Source organism: Pezoporus flaviventris, unplaced genomic scaffold (assembly GCF_033815535.1).
Source record: "Pezoporus flaviventris isolate CSIRO_AGI_PZ_B2104156 unplaced genomic scaffold, CSIRO_AGI_Pfla_v1 ptg000090l, whole genome shotgun sequence".
Lineage (NCBI taxonomy): Eukaryota > Metazoa > Chordata > Aves > Psittaciformes > Psittacidae > Pezoporus > Pezoporus flaviventris.
In genome coordinates this window covers 4,643,753-4,663,321 of record NW_026892638.1, presented here as the reverse complement: position 1 = coordinate 4,663,321, position 19,569 = coordinate 4,643,753, and the positions used below count along the sequence as shown (strand labels likewise).

The 19,569-nt window shown below is 38.5% G+C and overlaps 1 protein-coding gene across 7 annotated transcripts in view; it reads left to right on the top strand.

Moving 5' to 3' along the window:
* The window catches only part of MAST4 (microtubule associated serine/threonine kinase family member 4), a 274,847-nt gene that overhangs the window by 233,421 nt on the left and 21,857 nt on the right, over window positions 1–19,569 (top strand). For all 7 annotated transcript variants that reach the window (XM_061475791.1, XM_061475790.1, XM_061475792.1 and 4 more), the window contains 7 exons: window positions 319–386; window positions 2,531–2,616; window positions 10,938–11,146; window positions 11,856–11,994; window positions 13,061–13,193; window positions 13,904–14,069; window positions 17,060–17,161. In XM_061475791.1, coding sequence (XP_061331775.1) covers window positions 319–386; window positions 2,531–2,616; window positions 10,938–11,146; window positions 11,856–11,994; window positions 13,061–13,193; window positions 13,904–14,069; window positions 17,060–17,161 — 903 coding nt within the window. The remainder of the gene's footprint in view (window positions 1–318; window positions 387–2,530; window positions 2,617–10,937; window positions 11,147–11,855; window positions 11,995–13,060; window positions 13,194–13,903; window positions 14,070–17,059; window positions 17,162–19,569) is intronic.

The window sequence follows — 19,569 nt, the reverse complement described above, 5'->3', positions numbered from 1 at the left end:
AGGGGATGAGATCCTCAGGAGTTTTAGCAGATTAGTGCTGTTTTACCCTTAATCTCTCAGATCTGAGAATTTCCATGCCTCAGCGATGGTAACAATACCGCTCTTCATTGCCTTATGGCTGTTTGAATTCTTCAGTGGAAGATCACATAGGCATTGAATAGTACGTCTTCTGGGTGGGTTTTTTTTGTATGTGCTTGGAGATGTCCTGAAAGTTACTTGCAGATACTACAGATTGGACAGCATGTTCATTGGGCATTCTGGAAGAACACTTTTCAGGTTTTCTGTGTTTAAAATGAAGTTTCTAATCTCTGTTTCCAGAAATAGCTCAGCTAGCTAACTGTGACAGTGGGACAGCAGAAAATCTGGAAGGGGATGAATCAATAAATGTAAGTTTTCATGTTATGTTGCTGATTTTACTGAATCTGAGCAAGGAAAAATAGCTGTGTTGTGTCCCCTCTGTTTTTTTTTTTCTCCTGGTGTGTGTAAAGAGATTGAATAGAACAATGGTTAATACTCTGGCTGATGCCATGGTGCTCAGCAGAGGGAAGGCTTGCAAAACCTAGTAGCACAAAACTTCCTACCTGTTTTTCTAGATGTTACAGTATCTTTAGCTTCCACAAAGTTAGTGGTTACCATGTGGCAATTGTTTTACCACAAAATTCATCACTGCTTCCTTTATTTCTGTTTAATTAATGTATTGATTTTTCTTTCAGAAGGGTTTTTAAACCATTTCATAAAAAATGAATTCTTTTAAACAGATTTTAGAACAGCTACTGATCAAACCGGGAGACTGAACAGATCCAGTGAAGACACAAGAAAGAAATGGGCAATATAGTAAATAGTCTGGATTCAGAAAATTAGCTTGCAGTCTGGAAGATTGTGCATTGTTGTTCTGAATCTGTGTTTAAAAGTTATTGTCTAACATAGTGGGTATCTTACGGTAATATTTTGTCAGATGCTTGTTTAGGTTGGCCAGAGAGAAACTAGTTGGAGCAGTTTGTTGGTTTGAATATTGTAGGATTAAATGCTCTCGATTGAGATTCTTATTTTTAAAAGTTGTTTCTCATACTCTGGATTTCAGTCAACAATGGGTAGAGTCCTGACAATTTAGTGTTGATTCTCAGTGCAAGTGGATAGAAAAGGCAAGTGCCGTTTTGAGGGATGCATAGTTATTCAGGGGTGCTTTACAGAGACTTACAAATATTAGAATTTAAAACACAGGTATGGTGTATCTGTTAAAGCAGTTCTCTTATACTACAGAAAAGACATCATCCTCATAGTACATGTCGTATTATCTTGAGATAATTTCTGACTTTAACAAACACCACCTACAAAGGCTTCCAAAGTTGTGACATGGAGGATGTTTCTTATTCTGTTCATCTGTTTTAGACCTAAGTAGCATTTAGTGGAAGGATATTGACAAATTGGAGAAATAACAGCTAGGAGATTTAAATGAAGTGCTGAAGTGCTTAGGAGAAGCTGAAGCGCAAACTGGCTTAGCAGTGGCTAAGAAATTGCAATTGTAAAGTTTGTGTTGTGCAACTGTTGAAAAAATACAGAAAGGTTAATGCAGTGTAACAAAGCAATGTAAGGAAATCAGTAAAGAAAAAATATGGGGTGAGTATTTGGAAACATTTTCCTTGAAGTATAGCCGTGGAATAAACACACGTGGAAAGTTACAGGAAGTGTAACTTTAAAGTACAGAACCATTTAAAATCGTCATAAATATGCAATTAGGAAGAATCCTGTACTGGCAAGCAAGTGGGCTGAACAATTTAATAAATCATCTCTGTCCCTATATAGTTTATTATATTAACATATTCACTAATCTTCTTGCACTGAATTTTCTTCAGCAAGAGTTTAATTAAAAATGTTCCAACCAGCTCTACTTTAAACCTTTACTACCAGACTGCTTGGGTAGGGACTGTAGGACTTGGAGATTTGGAAAGCATCTTGAAAAGGATCTTGTGGGTTTGGAACACTGTATTTTTTGTCTGGCGCCCTCATCACCCCCCTACACCCCAATTCTATTTCACACATGTTCAAGATTAATTAAAAACTAAAGCTAGAAAAAAGGTTATGCAGTACTCTCAGAACAACATTTGAAAATGTTTTGGCATACAAATGGATGAAAGTGACCTCCATAATGATAGAACTCATGTGTTTTTAGCCTCTATGTTTTTCTCTTTCATTTTATGTCTCTTTTCACAGTCTATCCTAACATTAGTTAGAAGTGTGCAGAAGTTTATTTGAGTGAACAAGAGCTCATCTACATTTAGTTACAACCAGGCTGTCATACCATGGTCAGATTTACTAAAATGGGAAGACAGTGGACAACAGGTGCCTGGTGGGGTTCACTTAAGTCTGTAACTCTGGACTCTGACTTAACTGGACAGAGTATGTATGTGGTTCATCAGGGTATGACAGCCTGGTAATAGGTTAAGGGGTTTTTTTGGTTGATTTTTATGTTTCCTTGGTCTTGAAAAAAGTACCGTATTAACATTGTTCTCTCTCCTCTTTTACTTTGAAGAGCTCTGATACCTCACTGAAGCTGCAGAGAAAACCTCAGGAAAGTGATTTTGAAACAATTAAACTGATCAGTAATGGAGCTTATGGGTGAGTAATTCACAAGTGCAGCATATTTGCTTAACTTCCCATTATTACTTATTGCCAGGATGTTTATGTGAAGGAGTTTGTTTGCACTGCTTTTTCATTTTGCTTTCTGGTTTTATTGCTAATATTTGAAGTTCACAAGAAAAACTTTTTGAAAAGCTTGCTAGGCAATAATGAGTTACTGTGTGCTGCAGTAAATTAAAATACTGAGTATCACATCACAAAGATTTTTCAGAAGTATGTATTGTGTAATGCCAAAGATGAAATCTGAATGAATTGAAAGGCAGATTTAAAGCCACCTTTAGAGCAGTGGAAACAGTCTATGTTTATGCACATGTGAAAGGGAATAAAACTGCATCTGTAAGGAGACAGATTGTTAAAAATGAGTGCTTAGTTGACCTAAACATACTGGTGAAGTAGAAGCAGATTTCCTTAAGTAGGTCAACACTGTTTTGTTGCTTCTCTGCAGACAGTCTTTCATCTTCAAATTTTAACCCATTAGCTTTTAAGCAATTGCTGTTACTTGGTTAGTTTGGGGTACTTGGAAGGTCCATAGCTTACTGACCAGTGGTATGCAAATCATTGGGGATATCCCAGAAGACCAGCAGAAATTATGTTAGCCTGGACCTTAAAGGAACACATAACGTTTTCTGGAAGTACCATCAAGGGATTGTGTATATCAGCAGGCAGAAATCCGTCTTTAGTCACCTTTTCTGATCAGCAGCTATTAGACTCCTGATTGGCTCCTCCTTTGAACTGAAATGTATCAGGACATAGTCTTGGTCTATGTAACTTGTTAGCAGAACCAGGAGGGATGTATTCATTCAAAAAAGAAAGGTTTCTGTCTTGAGGTGAGGAGCTCATTGCCATTAGACCATGTCACAGCCTGGCAGTGGAGAGACCTGTGCTTTTCTTCAGCACAGACCTTAGACTGGCTCTTCTCTGTGCTACCTCTGCTTGAGGTAGGAAGCAGCAGCAACCTGAATAGGACTAAGCAGTCTTTGACAAGACCACGGACATAGAAGAGAAAGCACTTGCAATCTACCCAGTTGAATTTTGCATGCTGTTTTAATGGCCTGAGGCTGGTGAGCATGGTCATACTCTCCGATCACAGTAACCCTGAGCCCTGGGCAGGAGGCATTGGGTTCTGCCTAGTACTGTAGGTCATGATAGCACTTGTGGAGGCTATTATTTGTGTCCAGGCCTGCTTACATAGCTCAGCAGAAAGCCTGAAGGAAGTAACATAATTTTCATTAAAGTTATGTAAATATCCAAATAAAACTTCTCACTAGTCAAGTTGCACAATTTTCTCAGAATTTCTCCCTAGGCGAGCCCATTACTTACTGTATGCCTTTTTCTCCCAACTACCCCAGGACTTCAAAAGCCTTTCTTCCAGCAGTTAGCAGTAGCTGCTGCTCCCCTCCCTGGACAAACCCCTTTCTCCTTCATTTTGCAGATCCTTAGTCTCCTCCATTCCTCCTTTCATCTCCTACCTAGTTTCCTCTTTATCCTACTGAAGGAGCATAAGAAGAATGGTGTGGGGTGGGTCCTCATCAGAGAAAAGGGTGTCCAAGTCACTGCACCTGCCCAACTTCCCAGCAGTCTACGATGCTGAGGGAGGGGTAGAGAAGGGCAGAAGGGCATGCTTCAACTAGCAGTTTGTGGCTAGACTTCTAAGTCAGACATTTGGTAGGCCTGTGGCTCTTGCTCCATAGGTGTTTCAGTTACAAGGAGCCTTGATGAGCCATTAAATACAGACTGGAGACAACTGTCCATTTGAAACCAGAGAGAACTTATCTCAGAAGCTGGAAAAGAAAGGATGAAAAGCCATGGCTTTCTATGGCACACATGATGTAGGGTTGTAGAATTTTTTTTCTCATGCTTGTGGAAGGCAAAATCAATACTTTTGGAACATCTTTTTAATGCCAATAGTATGCTAAATTGGCAATGCAAATGTCATAAAAATGGGGTGAGACCCTGATAGTTTTGTGGGGAAATGGAATGCTTATAAGAGGGTGAATAGCTTGGAGCATATCTGTATTCTGCATGAATCATTATTCTCTTTGGCAAGTATTAAAACAGGGGTAGTCTGGCAGGTTATACTGTGGTGTTAAGAAGTCGAAACTGAAAATCTCGTGAGTTTAGTAGAGTTCTGTTAGTTCCATCCTTAAGTAAATAATAGCAAAATAGATTTTGTTGGCTTGGATTTATTGTTTTCAATGGTTATGTCTTAAGAGTCAAGAACAAGGAAAAAAAGGTACAGCCCCTTACTAATTAATGTAGAGGGAGAGGAACACATTCAGTGAACTGTGAGACAATATTCTGAAAGTACTCACTAGTCACTGCCCCCCAGCTACTATAAATTGAGTGGCCTTGTGCTCCTAAATTCTCTGGACTGTCTCAAAACTGTCTGTCCAGACTGTCTGGACTTCTCAAAACTATCTGTGTGCTTGAAGATCTCCACTGTGGAATGTCAGGTAAATGGAACCGTAATATTGACAGACCAGTTTTTGATCTTTAGTAAGTGTTCTTTCTGTTAGCACCAGTATGATTGGTAGTTAATTTACTTAAAAGTTACGGTCAAATTTAAAGAGGAGCATATCACGATAACATAAATGCTCTTTAACCCATCTACAAAATGGGGAGTAATAAAACTATCTGTTCCACCTGTGAATACTAAACAATCAACTGCTCCATAGGCATTTAATGCAGTTTATTTACATGTATAAGCAGCAGAAATAAAAGTTACTGTTGTTAGCTGCAAGGATTATTTCTTTTCCCCCTGCATCCATGTTTTTCCAGGCCATTAATTTTTTGAAATAACCTAAATACGTGTGAATTCTATCTGTGCTTCATTGATTTATTCTCAGAAACATGTGAGTGGACATATTTGGTGCATTGACTTGTTAAAGATTCAGTATGCTGTTGTAATATTTTATGTATTTTGAGGCTATAATGGAGGGTTTCATTCTTAACAAATGAAAAAAAAACCAAACATTCTGCTGTCTTTGATTTTGCTGTGTTGTTTTTGTCTTCATTAGTGAAATGGAAAGCTTTGACTGCTTGACAGGGTAATTGTTGGGCTTGGCATGGTGTAGCTGAGATTTGTCAGATGTGTTAAACTTGATGGGTTTGAGTATAAACTACTGGTTTTGTGAAGGTTTGAGTAAATATCTTAGCAGTTCTGTGCTTTTAATTGATTGGGTAAACTTATTTGTAGTGCAGTTAAGTGACTGTATAGTAGATGAGGTGTATCAGGCTATTGGGAATGGCTAGGAATATACAAGAAGTTAAACAAGCTGTGAATCAGTAAACATGTAGGATGCTGGCCAAGTCATTAATGATTTCACAAGCTGTCTATCTGACTTCTGTCAGCCAGCCAAAACTTTTCATACTTCCCAAATTTAAATTTTTCACTGCAAACAGAGCAGTGAAAAATTTCATATTGCAGCTTGTAAGAGGTAGCAGGTATTTGTATTCAGTCTCTTCAAGTTGGCATCGGCCTGATTTCCTGGACCAGCTCAACAAAATGAAGATTACGTTTGATTTCAGGGAAGCAAGTGATGTTAGTTCAGTTGTTCTTCATTAATGTATCACTGCATTTGCTTAAAGCATGCACATAATACTTATTTTGTGACTGCCTGGAATCCTTTTACTTATATGGTAATGGTTGGTATGTATATGTCACATATTGGCCAGTGGTGTTGCTTGATAAATTTAAAAACTGAGGTTGTGTTGGCTTGAGCAGCTGCTGCCTGTAACCTGTGATTACTCATTACTGTCCCTTCTCCGTCTGATTGACAGTACTTGCTCATGGATCGTTGCATTGTGAATGGGAGTAACAAAACTACCCAGCTGCAGAATAATACCCTGTCATTCAGGTTAATTCATTAACAGCCTGGCAGACACCAGTTCAGAACTGGAAGGGGTCGGGGGAAGTCTGGCTTTGTAGGTTCACTTATGTAGCACCAACTCTGAATGGATTACAGGTCTAATAAGCTATATTACTTTCCTTTTCTGTTTATCCCTGTGGGTCACAGGTCTGTGCAGGTAAGAGGCTTTGTTTCTTAGGACCTTGTAGCTTTGAAGAGCAGCTTAAAAAGTAGAGTCAGACAACTTCTGTGCTGGGGATCTTATACTCATCATTCATTGTGGACTTACTCAAAATGATGGACTTTGAACCTGGGCACTGTATATTGCCCTATTGTGCTGTAGTGCTTTATGCAGCGTTTCACCGTGTCCCCAAATAAATCCAGTCTGGTCATGGACATCGCCTAGCTAGTGGTGCTGTGCTGCTTGTAAATTGTGATCTGAAATAACTCTCCATAAACTTTACCACATTGCTGTATCATGAATCACACCCTCACAAGTGGCCCACTTCACTAGAGGAAACCTCAGACTTTGTTCCAGGGTAGTACAGAAGATAGTAGAAGGAATTAATTGATTGATTTCATAATCAGTTTCCTTAAGGAAATTAATTATGAAAATGATATATCACTCCCAGTAAGCAGCTGTAACTTTTAAGCAGCAAGTACAGTACCCGTATTTCCACAAGGAGTTCAAGGTCCTTTGGTAAATTAGAGAATTGGGTCAAAGCAAAGCAGCACAGCCACATTAGGCACAAAACTGAATGTAGACTGGATTGTAAAATGGCTCTAAATTTGAAGTTAATGAAAACTGTAAACTAGGCCTGGAGCCCTTAAGTAATTTAGAGAAAAAACAGGAATCTTGGTTATAAGATTGGAGACATAGCTTGCATAATGTAAGTTTGAGCAATTCAGGAGCCCAGTTAAATTTCTGGAAATTTATTTTGGTCATCTTAACACACACATGCAATCCTTTATATTTGTGCCTAGCTAAAGGTATTTTAGTGATACTTTTAAAAGCTATTTATGTTGGAAGTAGACTGAGAGACTAATGTAGTGTTTGAATAATGCCAGGGATTTTTGCTACTTCTCTTGAAAAGCAAACTTTTTCTTGCTGTGTTGAAGCACAGCATCAATAAAACACAGAGCACTTGTGTACCTATCGGGATACATATATTGAATTCAGAGGATGTTTTAGAAATCTCTTGGGGTCATGTTGCAAAAACAGAAAGAGGGGAGTCGTAAAGCCAACACCAGTTTGTGGCTTTGCAGGCAGACAGATCATTGAATGGATTGACACAACAGTTGGATGGTCTGCATGTTCCTAATACATTGCTTTTGTGTCAAAACAATCCTCAGATTTACAGTTGTCTGTATAATATACTGAAAATCATGAACAGCATTTAATGGCCAAGGCCAAGAAACCAAGAATTGAGGTATTATTGTGCTCTTTCTTAAAAGTACATGTAAAACAAAGATGAACTTCTGTTTAGTGCTCCAGTTGTAGCATTATGAAAAATAGAGGTATGTGGGATAGTGGGACTGTGTGGGGCAAAAAGCAAGGCTCATGTTCAGTGCCAGAATTGTAAGACTGAAGCAAGATGACAGCTTCAAGGAGTGTGAGCAGAAACTAGAAGGCCATCAAAATCTAGGTGGTAACTTGTTGCACGGTAACAGAGGCGTACCACCAGCAAATCAGAGTTTAGAATTACTGAAGACAAAAGTTGTTAAGTGCTAAAGCTACTGTGACTGTTGCCATCATTTCACCTCCAGGTTCATAGCTGTGTCTCAGCAGATGTGTGCTTTACTCCAGGCTTTCTACTTAGATTAACTTGAAGCCCCACTTACGTGCAGGAACATATAAGGGTTTTTTGTGTGTGTGTGGTGTTTGGTTTTTTTTTTGTTTGTTCGTTTTTATTTTTAAGTTCAGGCAGTTTATATATGGTTATTTAACTGTTTGGGAATATTTCGTTTTCTATTTGTCATTTTATTGACAAGTTTCAAACTGTGGGAGCTGTGTCACAGGCAGTCCCAGGCACCATTGTTGTAGCATGCTTAGTTTAGCATACTGGTAGGCTAAGGAGATGGCGCCACTGCTGTGAATTGGGAGCATCTTGGAGGAAGAAGCGGGGGTCTTCTGCAGGAATAACATGCTGCTGGCTAGGACATAATTTTCTTTGTAAAGCATAAATGCTGTTTGCTGCGGTTTCTGTGATCAGAGGATGTGAATAAGCAATGCTCAACATTTTTGTATGTTAAGGATCATTTAAAAGCGCATAGTATCTCATAAACAGCCTATGTCTCTGTAATTGTAAGAGGGACAGCTGTGTTGCAGTTGTCTTGTGGGTCTAGTAAACTTGAAGTAAACAGGTTTTTTTTTCGTGAGGAGTTGTAGATAACTGAATCCCAGTGGAAAGTAACACAATTGCCTGCCTGTGACTGTACGACTGGCGAATGGGATTTAGAGAGCTGGAAAAACACAGCCAGAATGTCCCAGATAGTTAGTGGACTACATAGTCCTTAGAATTTACTGGCTCTTCATCTCTAAATATGGTAGTAATTATCCTATAGATCCACATGATCTGCAAAGATTTATTAAGATGCTGTAATAATTTGTTCTGATTAATATCTGTCTTTCAGGAGTTCATACGGGCAGTGTTCAAATTAAAGCTCTGAGAAAGATCTGCATGCCAAGTCCTCAGGCAGTCCTCAGTTTTTTCATATAATTTTTTTTTTTTTTTTCAAGGATTACAGCTTCAGGCACTTGAAGGGTTCACTTTTCTATATGCCAGGAGAGCACAAGGGGACTGAAATAGAGAAAAACATAGATGAAATTACAGGAGATTAAGAAACTAAAACTGACTGACAGGAGATAACATGAGAGGAAAACGAGAGTGTAAGGGAGAGAAAAGCAAAGGAAGAGTTGTAATGAAGGGGAGAGAGAAGTGGGCATGAGGGGAGGGGTAGGAAGAGTTCCAGGAGGACAAAAGACATGAAGCCAGCAGAGAGGAGTACTGGAGCTGAATAACTCAGTCGTTTATCCCAGCTTGGGAGGGGCAGAAGAGAGAAAGACTTTGTAGGAAGCACGAAGGGTGGGATTTGTCTTGAGTTTTGCCCAAGGTGGTTTTCCCCTACTTTCATAATAGTGTAATATCTTTTGTGTGCCTTGTGCACAGACAAAAACAAGGGATTAATGAAAACTTTTGGAAACAGTAAGAGAAACTTTATTTTACAGAAAAAGCTTTTGTCAACAAAGGAAAGCAGAAATGTGTTGACACTTTCAGTGTTTGTAACTTGGTAGCTGTGGGAAGGTCTTCACTGAAATAATAAGGCAAGAATCGCCTTTTTGTGGTTTTTTTGTGTTTAAATAAATAATTGTGTGCTGATAATTGGACCTCTTGGGGACAACAAACTGAATTTAAAAACAATCTAAATTGAGTCCCACCTCCCTTCTTCTCCCCCCCCCCCCCATTTTCTCCTTGTAGTCTTTTCTGCCTGTATACACTCGCTGCTGTGGTAATTATATACTGGACATGCTACGAGCATTAAATGCTACAAAGCAGTTTTCAGGCAAGGCAGACGTTTTCATGATTTGCCTCAAGGGATTCTGAGAATTGCAGCAGTAACATCCCGTGTCAGTGTTTCATGGCAGGATGATTCCTTGAGCCTTGAAAGAAAGAAGGCTTGTACATGTGAGGTTTTCTTTCAGCTGGCTTCCATGCCTTGACCTTATCTAACCAGGCTTACAGGAAACTCAGTACTGAGTACACCAGTGGAAATTCTGCTTGTCAAGATACATCTTAACCCCATGTTACTATGCAGTTAATGCAGTGATCTTTGTTTCGGATTACCTACTGGTGACCTACCCCTGATATGGATCAGTGCTGTCAGGGACTGAAAAAGAACAGGATAGTTAGCACCTGGCAACAAAGGAGCTACCCCATCAAACAGCTTTGAATCAAACCTCATGAGAAACCTGTGACATGTTTTAAAATCTCCTGGACGGGGTCTGAGTCATAATTATCTGACAACGCATTTACAGAATAAGCATTTGTAAGAATGATTTTATAACAGTGTGCCATAGCTGGGTTTTGTATATAATCCTTTGTGGAAACGCCCAAAATCTGCCTGAGCTGAGAACATTTACTGTGTCTGTTGGATGCATTTGCTGTATCCGTTGTTTGGTTTTGGGACACAGGGCAAGGGGGAGTTGTTTGGTTTTAGTTTGTGTACTGATTTTTGTTGACTGAGATTCATCCTGGTTATAGAACAAAATGAAGTTTGTAGCCATTCTGTAATGTCAAAGGCAGGTCAACTACATTAAAGAAAACATAAACCTTTTACATAATGCATACAGAGTTTTAAAAAATACTTTTTTTCGTAAAAAGAAGTTTTTAAAACATGTATTTTAAGTTATTCAGAGTTTTTTCTTTCTCTGTCCTATTTGAACTTCTTCAGTGCGGTTTATTTTGTGAGACACAAAGAAACCAGACAAAGATTTGCCATGAAGAAAATTAATAAGCAGAATCTCATCCTCCGAAACCAGATCCAACAGGCTTTCGTTGAGCGTGATATCCTGACATTTGCAGAAAATCCATTTGTAGTCAGCATGTATTGTTCTTTTGAAACAAGACGTCATTTATGTATGGTCATGGAGTATGTAGAAGGTAAAGTGGCTGTTCTATTTTCATTTTCTTACAGCAAGAAAGAAAAATAACCCATATGGTACTTGCATTAGAAAGGCTTCCTTGGGTCCTCTGTACTCTGGCAATACAGATTTATGATCTAAATCCAACAGCAAGGTGGCTTTTTTCTAGTCATCTTCCAGAGGGAGCTTGTAAAACACTTGAGCTCCAGCTACAATGGGAAATAACTGCTGTTTGAATAAGTTCCTCATGGACTATAATCGTAAGTGTCCTAGTGTTCAGAAAGCCTTGTGGAAATGCTGTTTGCTTTTCTGGAGCTGAAATTTTCATTAGCACATGTTGGGGTATTTGTACTAGTTAGTTTTACAAAGGAAGAGGCAAGAGGAAGCGATTTGAAAAGGTGCTGATGCTGAAGGAGACAGTGAACAGGGGCAGTGCAATATGGGATACCTAGACTAAGGTTGTGTGGGTTTGGTTTTGTTTTGCTGCCTCCATGTGTAGCAGCACAGACTTTATTATTTTCCAGCTGAACCCTTGAACTGCTCACTCCCAGCTTCACATTGTGTTTCCAGTGCAATAGTTGGTATGGTTACATGGTCAATTGAATCACTTGACTGGAAAATAAACATTTGTGACTGCAGTTTATGTCTCTTTCTGCAGCATATATGGCTTATACTGATACCACTCAAAATTTATAGTGTCACCTGGAACGTTTGTTCTGTTTCCACAGGCGGAGACTGTGCTACTTTGATGAAGAACATGGGTCCCTTACCTGTAGACATGGCAAGGATGTACTTTGCAGAGACTGTTCTGGCCTTGGAATACCTTCATAATTATGGAATTGTACACAGGGATTTGAAACCAGACAAGTATGTATATAGAATATACCCAAAAGAAGACTTAGAAATTATTAGATAAAATATCAAAGGTGTAAACTTCCTTTGAATGTAGTTGAAATGTTTTGTTGGTTTTTGTTTGTTCGTTTGTTGGGGTTTTTTAAAAATGAAAATGTTATGTAGATTCACAATTTCTGCACAATATTTGAATTTTTCCCTACCTGCAGTAACAGAAAATGTGGTGTTTTTTTTTTTTCCAAAAGAGATTTTTTTGAGTTTTCTGTCTTTAGATGCAAGAGATAACAGAGTAGCAGGAAAAAAAAAAAAAATGTTTACTCTTCCAGCTGAATTGAGAGAAATTGATTTTGGTCATTAAGGAAAAGATCTTTCTAAGTGTGCTTAAGACACTGTTTTAAGACTAAATATCGCCAACTTGCAGATATTTGCATGTATGAAGACAAGATTGCCCAGACTTGGAAATCTTTCCTATTGCATGAGGTTTTTTGTTTGGTTGTTTTTTTCAAAATTCAGAAAACTGTTTCTTCTGTACACGTAAATAACATTACAGCAAGTAGCTGCAGTAAAAAGTATGGTAGCTGCAAGTTTCACATTTAAAGAAAAAGAGTTAGATCATGCCTCTTGAATGACAGTACCTTCATAGCATGATACTTCAGGCTAGTGTAGTATTAGTTACTGACTAACTTAATACCTGAGTGTTCTTTCAATTAATGACCCACAGAAAATGCTCTCCTCAATTAAAAAGCAACATTTATTCTATTCTGGGTCTTTCAGATGATGACTGTTTCTTTTTCTTCAAAGCATATAGCATTCAGCTCTCAACCCTTGTATGGTTCTATAAGATGTTGTGCAATTGCATATGAAAAAGTGTTTACATCTGCTAATAGTAACAAATGTTAAGACTCAGATTTTTAACCTGTTTATGTTGTACCTTGTTAAATTACTTTTTAAGGTGTCTTTATATTTTTGCGCTGCTAATGGAACATTTTCATCTAATAATAGTAATAATAATGATAGTTGTAATCAGCACTGCATAATGTTGAATTATATCACAGTAATTTCAAATCATTCTAATTTACAGTTTATTGGTAACATCCATGGGCCATATAAAGCTTACAGACTTCGGCCTGTCAAAGGTGGGGCTGATGAGTTTGACTACCAATCTGTATGAGGGTCACATTGAGAAGGATGCCAGAGAATTCCTTGACAAACAAGTAAGAGACAGCCTTTTTCAGTTCTACATTGAGTGTTCAATTTAAGTGGTGTTTTGCAAGTGGCATGTAGCATGATACTCTATAAACTGTTGTTATTTCTGCATTGATGTTCCAGCTGTGCGTGTCAGTTACTTTTACTGATGCCCTGCAGATTATTCTGAGATTTTTTTCTTTCTACATTAGGATCTGTTAGTAAGATGAACAGCCTAATTGTGTGAAAGTGAATCTGTGAGAGAGACAAATGGAAAACTGTTTCTAGAAGGAATTCAGGAGTCTCAGCAGAGTACTTGTGCAGCTCATTATGCATTGTACAACCAAGGGTGCTAAAATCCTTGCTATGGCCCATTTCCCTTTAAGCATGCCTCATTACCATTGCTCACAATCTGTTCACTCTTTAAAAGTTACTTAAGATAAAACCATCACAACTTTCATATAAAGATAGGAGTGTGTTAAAGTTAAATAAAATACTTGCCATGATGGACTTTCATGCACGAAATTCAGACTGTCCTTTGCATGAAAGATGCGCAAATGTTCATTATGATGCCTGTAAACATAGCTAGGTTGTTCTAAAAACATTAACAGTTATGTGAAGTCAGCAGACTAAAACCTACTGAATTCCTTTTTTCCATAATATGTTTCCAAAACTGTCAGTGATGTGACATAGCTCAGTTAGACTTGTTTTACTATCGCACTTATTTTCTTTATTTTAGGTCTATGGTACACCGGAATACATAGCTCCTGAAGTGATACTGAGACAGGGTTATGGAAAACCAGTGGACTGGTGGGCTATGGGAATTATCCTTTATGAATTTCTTGTTGGGTGTGTGCCATTCTTTGGAGATACACCAGAAGAGCTGTTTGGACAAGTAATCAGTGGTGAGGATCCTTGTTAAAAAAAACCCAGATTATTCATTTTGCTGTGAAACATGTCAATTTCTGTTAATAGTAAATATATCTACAACTTTACTGATGGGCTAGGTTTTTAAGCTGGTTTTGCTCAAAAGCCCCACCGCTATTGTGTTATTGTATTAGCAGGTTGCTGTCAAAGCGGTAAGACTAAATTTGGTTTAAAAGCTAAGTTTACAGTATATTGTTGCTAAGTACAGAGATGCGGAAATGTACTTGTTAAGCTGCATTGTTTAGTAAAGAAAAGCCGTATTAGTAGAAAAGTAGTGCCGCTGTGGCACAGTGATTTGAGTCTTTAGCGGAGAAAATATACAGTTAAAATAAATTTGCATAAATGGGAACATGCCTCATGGCACAATGAAGAAATTAACAAAGATGTAATAAAACCCTAAAACAAATGTCTCACAAATAATAAATAATGGGAAAGAGAAGGAAACAAATTCAGTTCACAGATTGCAAATGATTTCATTGGTGATTGTTGTAGTGCAGTGTTATTTCTGTAGCAGCTGTTCTTCTTCCATTTAAAATTCAATAACCCTTTAGTTCTTAACCTGCAAGCTGACCCTAAGTATTGTTATGTGGCTTATGGCAAAACTGAATGATAATTAAACAGAATTGTTTACTATCCTGCCTGCTGTTTCCATAAATTTCCCAGATGCATACATATAGAAGGCCTCTATTTATGCCAAGAGTTTAACAGAACGGCATCTCTTACTATTTCCCAGTCTGTTTTATAGTCTGCTTAAAATGTCCAGTAGCTAAGACAAAACCCCCAAACAGCAAACCAAAACAGCTGTCAAAAAAACAGCCCAAACAACAACCAGAAAGCCCAACAGAAACAAAACTGACCATACCTCTGGTGTCATACTCTGAGATACTGAGAATACAGCAAAGCCCCTTTTGTACTTAAGAATACGCTGTCATCATTACGCTTTCCTCCATATGTGAAGCTGAAAGCCAAACTTGCTTGTAAACTGTAATGAAATGGATTTGTGTGTTGCCTCTAGTACATGACCTCTTTATACAGCATCCTAGCTGTTCATGGATTTATAACCATGTTATTTTCTGATATGATTCGCCAAGCCTTGAGCGGCAAGGAGAATCAACTGTTTAATTAACGCAAGCAGCAAATGCTGGCTTTGTTCTGAATGCCTCATGGCTGCAATGCATATTCATGCTTTATTTTCCAAATCAAATTCAAACTGCAGTGGAAGCTGTAGGCAGGCAATCATGAAAATAACTCATGTTTTTATTGCATTTCCAGACATGTGCGCATGTGTTTTTATCTTTATGCTCTCTGGCTGGGAGAAGGGGAGGGAATAGTCTAAAATTAATGACAACATTTGCACTTTAGACTTTATTTTGCATGTGACAGTAATTTTAAATTTTGGAAAACAAATTATCAAGTGTTACAATCTAGCTGATACTTATGTGAATAACCTTATCTGTTTGAATGTGTCCATTTTATCTTCCAGAAATTGTAGAAGTGTAAGTTTGTAAATCTGATCTTTTCCCCCTGGGTCTCCAAGCCTGTGGGTCAGCTTAGTTTCTTCTTTTGATACTGACTTGTCAGTTTCTGTTATTTTAAATATCTTTACTTTCTGAAACCATTCTTGCAGCATCTGCAGGACAATTCTTTTGTTGGATAAGTTTCCCATGCTAAAATATATGGTCCAAGGGTATAAATACTAAAATACATGCTAAAATACATGGTACAAGGGTATTCAACTGTAAAAGCTGTGTTAAGGAACCCAATCCATAGGCTGGATTTTTATTCAGTTTTTGTGGGTGAAATTCTATAATCTACTTTAAAATCTTGTTCCCTCATATTATGCCTTGCTCTTTCTTCATTGCAGTTGCCTTCCCTGCCCCCAGTCTGTATAAGTACAGCTATGGCAGGCCTCAGTATAAATAAATCTAGATGCTTAAAATGTTAATTAAAACAAAATGTTAAAAATAGTACTATCAGAAACATTTATGCCTCTTATTTCAGTACCTTTCCTTAAACTCTGAAATACAGCAATTAAACTTGGTCTGATTATACAATGAAAAAATCCGTAACAGTCTTCTCTGGTTTTTGAGCATTCAGTTTCTCTGATGCCAAAATCCTTTTACCTCTTCAGAAAATTCTGCAAAGTTTTGTCTAAACCCGCAGTATATTACATTCTTGGAGGCAGCTTCTGATAGAAATCAGACGAAACTTGCTGTGTAAGATTGTTAAAAAGTTCATGTTCTTATAGAAACTGGCACATTTTTCCATTGCTTAATTTAAATGAAAATTTGGCAGATTTTTTTTTTTTTTTTTTTTTTTGTCAGCCTTACCTGAATACTGCAGGGCTTAATATCTTGGTTGCATGATTTAGGTCCAACTTGCTATGAAGTGCAAAAGCCTTAGTGGTAGAAGAGTCAGTAGAGTGTGGTGCAAGTATGCAGCACTTGCAAGAACGCTCCATTGGCATGTATCTTTCCAGAGCAGAGCCCAATACCTTGGCCATTAGTCATGGAAGTCTGCTAGCATTAGAAAAGAAAGATTGCAGATGTGAGCAGTGGCTGCTAGGCCAGGTCAGCTATGTCCTTCACAGCAATTTCCATGGAACAGAACTAAAATTTAAAGCATGATTTGGGTGGGGTGGCCAGGGAGAAGGGACAGCATACAAATTTTGCTCATATTTTGCAGTAGTTTTCCATGAGCCAAGCATTCCTTTATTCTGTTGTTAAACACAGTTTTGGGTGAAAGGATACTTCTGAGGAAAATGGGAACATATGTTCTCATAAACAGCATGTTTATGGAGTTTGTATAGAGAGTAGGAAAATCAGAAGTAACTGGTATGCAACAGAGAACAACTTGAAAAGTGGCTTAAACTCAACTTTACTGATAGCTTGCTATGAGAGCTCTCAGAGTTTCTGCTAAATGTTGGGATCAGACTTCAGTAGTAACACACAACTTTCTGTTTTGCTAGATGAAATTGAGTGGCCTGAAAAGGACGAAGCACCACCTCCAGAAGCCCAGGATCTGATTACCCTGCTGCTCAGGCAGAATCCGTTGGAAAGACTGGGAACAGGTTAGGAGGCCCTGTTTTATATTGTTAGTGTGCTGGAAATGGGTTGTGTATTCGGCATTGCAAGCTTTTGTTCATCTATTTGTTTTGCTCGGGAAATAACTGTCAGGACAAGTGGCATAACAACATGCCATGATAGCAGATGATGACTGTCCTTTTTTTGAAGTTTACATATATGTGGTCATTTGCAATTACTCTTCTCTTAATTGTCTACATAAACCATAAATTTTTCAAAGACCCAGTTAGCTGTTGGATAGTGTTCTTTCATGGATACAGCATTAAATAACAGAAGTAGAGAAGAGGAATCAATACACAGCTAATGCTTTCTTTTGCAGAAGTATCTTAGCCGGGCAGATTAGTTCCTCCAGGCTTTAGGGTGGATTATGGGTACTCTAACTAATTGTTCAGAAATGACTGTCTGAAGTTGTATTGTGAAAGGTCTTGTAATTCAGCAAGCACTACTGTCTTGCATGAAAAAGAACAAAACCCTGAGTGTGAATGTTAAGGAAGTAAATGGGTATCAGTGGGAACACAAGCTGTCACCTTATTCCCCTGTGGTCATTCAGTGCTATGCTCTTTCCATTTTGAGAGAAGAACCTCTTAAAATGGAATGAGCATGTGGTATTAGGAGCATTGAGCCTGCTTAGGCTAATGAAAACGTTGTACATTTATGTAATAGAATTTGTTAGTTGATGGAACAGGATTTTTCTGGGAATTGGATGGGAGGCACTACTGAAGAATATTGCACATGATTTTTTGAAGTGTTAATGTATGGAATCCCCTCTCATTGGCAGCCATTCCACTGGCCAAAGCACTACATAAACACAGCAAAAAAGACTTCCTGTGCAAAAGAGCCTGAATGTAAAGGTGTAGTCTCATTTATGGTGAACACTGTATGCCATGAATGGAAATCCATGGGGATGCTAAAGAAACTGAGTGGCAGGTTGAATCAGCATGAGAGTACTTGGAAAATTGCTGGCAAAACTTGAGTCCAGTGTTCAGATTATGCTCTGTATTTCTAGGGCTAACGTAAACAGGAGCTTTAGAAATCAGTTTATAACTGGCCTTACCACTTTCACCTGGGGGGGTACATGTGTATAAAACCCAGACCCCAAGTACTATTGATGTGGTCCCACATGATAGATCTTCCTCTGGGACATGACAGCATGACTTGAGATGAGGGAACTGCATGTCCTTTGCTGTCTGAGAGTCTGGGATCTGTATGAACAGGATCTGTAGCTGATGGTCAGGAATAAGTGACATCCACTAAAGTCTGATTTCTCCCTGAGTTGAACAAGAGTGAAGCAGATATCTTGTCCTAGTCAGCTTCTCTTGTTGCTGCCTGCTTCATCTGTTACAAAGGGCATGGCTACCAAAAGCAAAATAAAGAGCCGCAACTAATTCCATTCCTTTCTTTGACGTATACTCCTTTCAGGCATTATTGTTTCATTGCCAAGAAGCTTTTTCCTGGTAAACAGAGTGTTAATTCAAGGCTGTGAGCCTCCCTGTGAGAGGCTGGTCAGAAGTAGATTGCAAATTCTGCCTGTCTTGCTACAGCAGGTTGAGAAAGTGAATTGGCTAGAATGAGGCTGTCTTAACTACTGTGATGGTCAGTGCCAGCACATGGAACATCTGTGCAGTGGCTGATTTCTTTAAACTGTTTGTGGTCTCTCGAGAGCTGACAGCCTGAAGAAGGAAATTGGGCAGCCATTTCTCTGAAGCACAGAGGGGTGTTTAGAAGCCACAACAAAGTTTGGGGTTTTTTTAATGTTAGGAACAACTTCAAGAACAGAGACTGCAATGTGACAGGTCCCATAGGGGCTCTGGAAAAACAGCACTGTTTATCCCATTCTCCACCATGCATTTCAAATAACAGCGATATCTGTCTAATATGTATTAGCTAGCTGCATAGCCCTGTGAAAATCCTAATTGTGTATTTGCTCAGGAGACCTGAGTGGCATAGTTAAGTTGAAGGAAGAGAGATGGATACTATGCTTGTTTTGAAGAAGGAAAATTGCAGAAAAAGGACCTCTTAGGGTTTGAGGTGTCTGATACCAATCGAGAATTACACAGTTAAGGTGTAATATCCCATTGCTGTGCTTAAGAGAAATGTTCACTCCTTAGCTAGTGACTTTCAATGAGATGTGATTTTGGTTTCGCTCAGGAATATTTGGGATTGTTTACTTTTTCCCTGCTGCAGTCAGAAAAGCGAAGAAGCAACTTAGAAATCTTGAGTCTCAGTTGGAGACCAATCCTGGAGACTTGAGACTTTTTCAGTGGCTCTCTGCTGACTTAGCTTTGGCATAATGAATGCTGTATCATTGTAGTGGATTGATCTTGGCTGGCCACCAGGTGCCCGCCAGACTGCTCTATCACTCCTCCTTCCTCAACTGGACAGGGATGAAAATGCA